Below are 7,348 nucleotides of genomic sequence, written 5' to 3'. Positions count from 1 at the left end.
AAGAATGGTGTGCTGTCAAAAATTGCGCGGGCTGTCAACAACATGAAAAATATCAAATAGGAAAAGACAAAAACAACGAGAAGAATCCACCGTGCTACTTGGTGTGAAATATATTAAAACATCCTAATCTTTTCAAAACTGATTATGAAAAACTTCATCTTATTTTTATTTTTAAATTCAACGGACATACTTGTGGTGCATGTCTGCGTTGTGTGTGGACCCCGCTTAATAATGATTCCAATGGAGAACCACCTTGCTATCTGCACCTTGTGCCTGTGAACAGCGGAATGTTCCATGACATTTGGTAAAATATTTAAAAACATTTTGATTTTGATTTTTTTTCAAATCTCCGTTTTGCATCGGCATGAGTTTTATAACATGAATTTAACTTTTTATTGTGCTTTCGGCCTTTTGCTAAAGATTGATTGAATTCGGTTGCGATGTTTTGCAGGGTTTCTGATGCAACCTATAATTTGTTTACAGTTACCGTGGAACGCTTATACGGGTACCTCTCATCAGGTTGTGTGTATATTCCAGCAGTTAATAAATAAAAAAAGTCAGTCTAGTCCTTCGCAACATATTCCACACGAAACAAATGTTGTGAGCAAACAGTAATGAAAGAATATTCTACACACGCCCAGCTCCCCGACCCGACCGGCAGACGAACCCTGCCAAAAGGGCTTTCGTTTGACGTTTGGCAAAGCGCTAGCAAACCGTTTCGTCTTGGCGCTGTCAGGGACAAACGAAAATCGTAAATATTGCTTCATTATAGCCATTTTAAGTAGTTTAGTGTACTGGAGAACAGGGAAACAGTAGACGATACCGCGTCCAGACAATCTTAAACCCACTTTCTGCAGCATCCGTCGTGTGGCCGAGAGTGTGTGCGTGCGTGCGTGTGCGTTTTTTTTTGTTCTGCGAGAGCGATGCTGTGATGCAGCATGATGATGGGCGCTCAGCAGCGTTGATCGAAACAGCAGCAGCAGTAGGAGCAGCAATAAGAGCAATAACAGCAGCTGCAGCAGCACCAGTAAGAGCGCGTAGAGGATTTTCTCTCGCCCTGTCCCGTCCTCTCCTGTCGATGCTGAGTCGCCGCCGTCGCCTGTGAGCAAGAGATCTGGCAAGGATTTTGGAAACGTATCGTGCGAATCGTGCTGCGGAACAGAACGGTGGTGGGTCGCATCGCCACACCGAACGAGAAACTGTGCTGGAAAGGTGGCTGAGGTGAGCTGGACGAACGGGAGGCAAGAAGAAATACTCCGCGACCAAGCAGCTTTAGCGATAGTAAGCGCGCGCGTGTGTGTTGCTCGCGGTTCTGCGCTTTTTGTGGCAGTGAGGGTTGTTTTTTTTGCCTTGTTGGGTGTATGAAAGAACTGGAAGCGAAGAGATAGGATAGGCGAGATGATCGATCGAGTGATGCTACGGAAAAAGATTCCATTCTCGATACTCGGACTCTAGGGAAGTGAGGAACTTGTCCGCGATTGGTGGCCTTTTTTTAGAGCAGTTTATTATAAATTACGGTGATTTTGTGCACACAAACACGAAAAATCAACGCACTTTTATTCCCCTCCTGTGGTGGTCGCGGTGGTTCTGTGTTGACATTTTACCCCGCTCGTAAGCGAAAAACCCTGTCTGTGCCTGCCTACACCCCTTACTTTTCGCAACCCCTGCCCACCATCGGGTGTAGAAGTCCTGGCTCGCGGCCAATCCGTGCGACGGCGGATGGGTATTCGATCGCTGCACTAACGATAAAATCCCTTGTGGGTGTGTTTGTTTTTTTTTTTATTTCGCCACAGATGCCACAAACGGCCGACGAGGTGGAAGAAGATGGCAGCAAAAATATGGTCTCCAACCTGCCGCTCCTGTTCGCGGACGGCTACCCTTCGTCACTGCAGAAGATCACAGAGCAGCAGCTGGAACGGTTCATCCCGTTCATGGTGCAGTGCTCGCTCGGCTACGTCCACATCCATTCGATGACCGAGTTCAACAAGCCGGAATGGTGGCCGACCGATCTGGAGTTTACGAAACCGTTCCGACGACCGAAATCATTCACAGGGGTAGGTGAATCTTTACTCCCGCCCCAACAACTCGCTCGCTCGCTGTGTCGGCAATCTGATCAACTCTTGCTGTGCCTTTTTCTCGTTTTCAGAACTGGCTGCAAAAGATGCGAGAGATCGTGGTAGTGTGCTACACCTTCCACCACAGCGTCTATCTGCTGCGGTACTGTTCCGATCTGGCGAAGTATCAACCGACGGCGCTACGGTTCATCAACAATTACAACTCCACCACGTCCCTATTTGAGCGAGCCACGAACAAGCTGCTGGTTACGTTTCGCAATGAAAATATGGTACGGTGGGAAGGTGCTCCGTTTTGTTTTTGGCGATAGCCGCTGACGACTACCTCCCCTTTCCCTTGCAGCTGTACGACCAGGAGCAGAAGATCAACAGTCGCAAGTGCCTGCTGCCGAAGCAATCGAACTCGCAATCGAGCTTGGCGACCCAGGAGGAAATGGTCATATCAGAAAGCTTCGATATCTATCTCTGCGACAACTGTGATGCCGAGCTATACTCCTACGGTGCACTGGTGGTAAGTCGGCTTGATATACTGTTTTCTACCGTCCTCTCGTTCGATTCAGATCAAGTGCGTTTAGGAGCGACGGGTACGCCAATAATTGCGCAGTAGCAACTGTTGAGACGCAACAATGCGCACAGGAAGTAGATATATGGGACAATACTTCAGTCTGTCCTGGCAATATGTGGTATATGGATGCGATAAACACTCGCTCTAAATAACACGAGGTTGAGTATTTCTCGTACATCCAGCATTTGATAATTGAAAGATGCATGTTATCGTTCCGTACTGCAATAACGCTTTGCTTAGGAGTTGGGAAGGATAGTCTTTGAACCTTGGGTGGCATCTGAGGCAAGTCTAGTACCTGTGACTAGTCATGGAAGTGTCTTTTGCGATTTGTTTCGCAACCACGTTTGCGGCTCTTGAATAAATATGCTGTAAATTGGTCGTTATATACGTTCAATTTGCTTCAAAAATTGTCAAATGCAAGGACAATTGCTTTTTTATAAGATTTGAAACCATATGTCTGCCAATTTTCCACATAAATCGTATTAATTATATAATGTTGTGGGTAAAAGTCCGGGCTCGTGGTCCAGTCGTCAACTCGAACGATTTAACAATATGCCAGTCATGAGTTCAAGCCCTGGATGGACCGTGCCCACACACGTAAAACTATCCTGCTACGGGGTAATCAATAAGTCACTGAAAGCCAATAGAAGTCACTAAAATTCTTTAAATGAATGTTCTCCCATGTGCAGGGATCCCAAAAATAGGTTTAAATACTAAAATAATAGGGGCCCTTTCCGTTTTAAGTTAGTAGGCTGAAATTTCAGCCTGTCGTTTGCATTGTATAGCAGTTTGCATTGTAGAGCAGCTATCTAAGTGGGTATTATATACAGGTGGGCTTATCCCAAGGTGTATGAATTCAGAAGGCTGATTTGTATCGCTTCTGCTTCTGAATGGAGATTTTAAGAGTGTTTTATGTACTCGTCAAGCCTCCAGAAAGCTTGTTTGAGCAAAAGCTTATGTTCAAATTTGGTTAAAAAAACATGCTATTAGACCACCTGGACTACAAACATTTTGATTCTAGATTCCATAACCAGATCTCTATAATAAACCTTGGTTAAACTCCACCTTGTTTTGACATTTTTTCGAGCAGGTACTCGAATCTAATTCTAGCTTTGAGGATAGAATAATCTAGACTGAAAATTGCAGGCTAGTTTTATGTGTGGTTTTGTATGGAGTGTTGGACCGACCTTGGACGTGCTTTCAACATTTTAAATGAGATTTTACAAATAATGTAGATCGCAAACGATTTTTCGCTCTCGATAATCACTCAAAAAGAGCATATTTTTCAGTGAAACATTCACAAATTGGAAGACATGATGAACTATTGACAGAAAATTAACGAAATGCTGGATTTTGAAGTTCTTTGATGGATTTGGTTGCGATTTTGTACACGTTATTTGTTTAGATTGCACATCAGCTTTGATGTGTTACCTGACAGATATTTCACATGTCAAATAGTTTATTTCGCTGTGTATTTCACTCTTTGTGGTCGTACGGTAAGAGGGGCCATCCATAAATTGCGTAACACTCATAAAAGGGTCTCGTAAAAATGCGTTGTTTTCTTATGGAGAAAATAATGACACATGTGCTAATCAATACTCAAAATGATTATTTCAAATGAATTATTACGGCATGAAGCCATTCCATGAGTCCTGGAGTGATGAGTCCGGTCCAGACCAAATGCAATTGCAGCGACAAGCAAGAAGACGAAGAAATGAAGCTAAGCAGGTCATGCCAGGGTACAAGATAAAGGCAAAAGGAACGATCATTTTGATGCAATACGGTGTTTGTTAAACTCCGTTTAACTACTGTTTAACTACTAAGTAACAAACGAAAGTCGTTAGCTGCTCGAGAACATTAAAAATGGTATTTATTTTCGTACCTGTGTGTACTTGGACTGACTCCATTTCATTGAATGCTTTCAGGAACACGAGAAAACCTGCAATAGCGAGCAAAGCAATCCAGAGCTGGAGTACACTAGCGACGACGATGACGTGATCTTTTGTGGAGAAGTGTGCGGCGACCAGCAGCTGCCACTCGATGAGGAAGCCCGTGCACAAGCAGAGCAGCAAAAGATGGTATGCTTCCTGTCGCAGAACTTCATGCTGCGCTGCACAAAACCAACAGACCCGTCGAGCGGTTCGTCGCTCGTGCCCGTTCCGAAGTCAAACAGCACCGAGACGGAAGACAGTGGCACGGTGGCACCGGGCGCAAACCATCGCCACGTACCTAGACGCACCCGCCAAGTCGTTACCCTCGCCAAATGCGCTCAAATTCCGCTCTCGTCACCGTTGGGACTGTTTATGCTAAAAACTTCCAAAACCATCACCACCGCGGACTACCTGTCCGAGCGGTTCGATCGCATGGAACGATTCTGTCTCGCACCGAGCTTACCGCCCGGTGCCGGTTACCTAATGCGACAGCGGCTGCTTAAGGGTGGCTCGTCGGAAGAGCTGGCCGCCCACGATCGGCGGCTGCCGAAGTGGCTGTTTGCAAAGCCCAAAACGGGTGGCGGACCAAACGGGTGCACCGTGACATTCAAACGGGCGGCGGACGACTCGAGCGAACGGTCGATACGGCACTACAAGCATCCCCGGCGACAGCTGTCCCGCAAGCATTGGGAGGAAAACTTCCTGTTCTACAACAAACTGCTGCTGGAGCGTTGCCGACCGTTTGTGGTGGCGTTAATAAGACTGACGCCTGCTGAAGTGCAGGAGATTGCAATGTTGCCCGGCATCGAGCGGCAAATCAGGGAAGCGGAGCTGGCGGCCAGCCTGGAACGGCAGCGGCGGAAAGAGCTGGCGGAAATTGCAGACAGTGCAATGATCATTGACAGCATCGATCTCTGCTCGTCGGACGAGGAACACACGCAGGAGGACGAGGATGGACAGGAGCTGTTCGCGAGTGGCATGGTGCCGGAGGTGCACATGAGGGAGGATGATGAGGAGGATCACCAGGAGGAGGGCAGAAACGCGATTCAGCAGGAACAGAATATTCTCACTAACAACCAGCCCGTGGCACAGGACGAAATCGAAACGATCGTGTTGGAAATGGACGACAGTATGGGCAGCGACACGAACGCTAGCTTCTACGAAAATCGTTCCTCCCAGCAGAAGGGTGCATTACCGGGCGGTGTGCAATCTCCGGCCGTACCGAGCATAGCGAAGAAATCGGTCCTGGGCACGATGCTTAGCGAGAGCACGTATCGGTTGAACCAGTCACTTCCGGCGGCCCTTACGAACGGGCGTCATCTGGAAGAGCTTGCCGCACCGCTGTACCTGTACGGGAACTGCAGCCAAACGGCAGCAGTGAATATTGTCGACGAGACGCCACCGCTCGCCAACGGCAATCGATTCGGCACCGCCCGAAAGGGCAGCAGTTTGCCGTCGAAGGAGAACGTGATGAACGGGTTTGGGGGCACTGGCGGCAGCCCCGCGAACGGCGAGAGTGCCGCCGTTCCCGTTCACCATCAGGCGACGGCACAAGCGCGCACGCTGCTACTTGCCGCACCGATCACCAACGGTCATACCCTATTCGGAACCATTCCAGTTTCGTTCGGCAGCGGTGCGAGCTTGCACCCGCGTACGAGCGCTTCCGTTGTCCAGTCGATTACGACGACGTCCTGCGTGAACCAAACGGTGCACGGGCACGCGTCGCTCAATCACAGCAATGGGCCGACCTCGGCGACTGTCACCGGCACAGCCGCAGCCAATCTCCAGTAGGAAAATAAATTTACAGTAATTGTATACATGTTAGGAGCTCTTTAGACCTATTTATGAGACGCAAGCGGACAGAGAGAATCTGAGTGGCAGTTATACTTTTGTTTCCTCTTCATAGCTTTCATTTTGAATCCGTTTTCCACAACGGTTTTATTATGTTACATTTTGTCTTACGTCTGAACTGATACACATTCGACGAGAAATGTAAATAATTATGCAGACTACGTTGATTTTGCTGTTTTGTTTTGCTGGTTTCGCTCGTTCCTTACTGTGGCAAGACAAATTCCTGTCCGTCTTGATTGACCTGGATAAAACTCACCTACAGTTTCAGATTATGTACTCTTTTGCTCTGCTTGATCGAGCTTACAAGGTAACACTGTGATGTGTGAGTCGAGATGAGCTTGAATGTGTTAATTTATTCCTCTGTTCCATACGTAACATGCTTTACAGTTCTCGTTCCATACGACTGTGGGTCGTTATGCGTAACTAAACCTTGGTGGCTTAGAAATTATTATTTTTAATACAACAACAACAACAAAAACATCGCATCATGTCTCTCTTAAGTACATAGATTGGCGTTGTACATATCTTTACGAATAAAAAAAAATATGACTCAACGAAATGGAGAAAGCTGTTGTGATTAGTGTTTTAATGGAATACTTTCAAATATGAACCCTGTAATAAAAATGTCACGGAACTTTCTGTACACCTACTCCAGGGGAGCAACTGATGTCAACTGACGTGATCGCGGTTCCTGTTCAAGTCCCCTATTCCGTCACAATTCGTAATCTCTATCGTCTTGTGCATCTCTGGATTGAAGCAAGTGTCTAGTAGTGATGGGTAAATTCAACAAAAATCCGGAATCGCTTCCGAATGACTCCGCCAAAATTGGAAGCGGTTCCGGAAGGTAGGTGCAAAACTCCGACCTCGGAGCCGTCTGGAGCCGTTCGGAGCCGTTCGGAGCCGTCCGGAGCCGTCCGGAGCCGCTAGTC

The 7,348-nt window shown here is 47.2% G+C and overlaps 1 protein-coding gene across 3 annotated transcripts; it reads left to right on the top strand.

Annotated features, from left to right (window-relative positions):
* The first annotated feature begins 669 nt into the window (after positions 1–669).
* LOC1269405 (uncharacterized) lies at positions 670–6,978 on the top strand. Of its 3 annotated transcripts, none has more exons than XM_061644288.1 (5): positions 670–751; positions 1,794–2,054; positions 2,147–2,344; positions 2,416–2,583; positions 4,563–6,978. In XM_061644288.1, exons 2-5 carry the CDS (start codon positions 1,794–1,796, stop codon positions 6,357–6,359), a joined length of 2,424 nt encoding a protein of 807 aa, XP_061500272.1. In that variant the 5' UTR covers positions 670–751; the 3' UTR covers positions 6,360–6,978. The 3 variants fall into 3 exon arrangements, with proteins under 3 accessions (XP_061500272.1, XP_308041.6, XP_061500273.1); XM_308041.6 differs by having other exon boundaries at positions 683–1,221; XM_061644289.1 differs by lacking the exon at positions 670–751 and adding an exon at positions 1,251–1,517.
* The last annotated feature ends 370 nt before the right edge of the window (positions 6,979–7,348 follow it).

This window comes from Anopheles gambiae, chromosome 2, assembly GCF_943734735.2.
Source record: "Anopheles gambiae chromosome 2, idAnoGambNW_F1_1, whole genome shotgun sequence".
NCBI classification, from domain to species: domain Eukaryota; kingdom Metazoa; phylum Arthropoda; class Insecta; order Diptera; family Culicidae; genus Anopheles; species Anopheles gambiae.
This window is presented reverse-complemented; position numbering and strand designations above follow the sequence as displayed.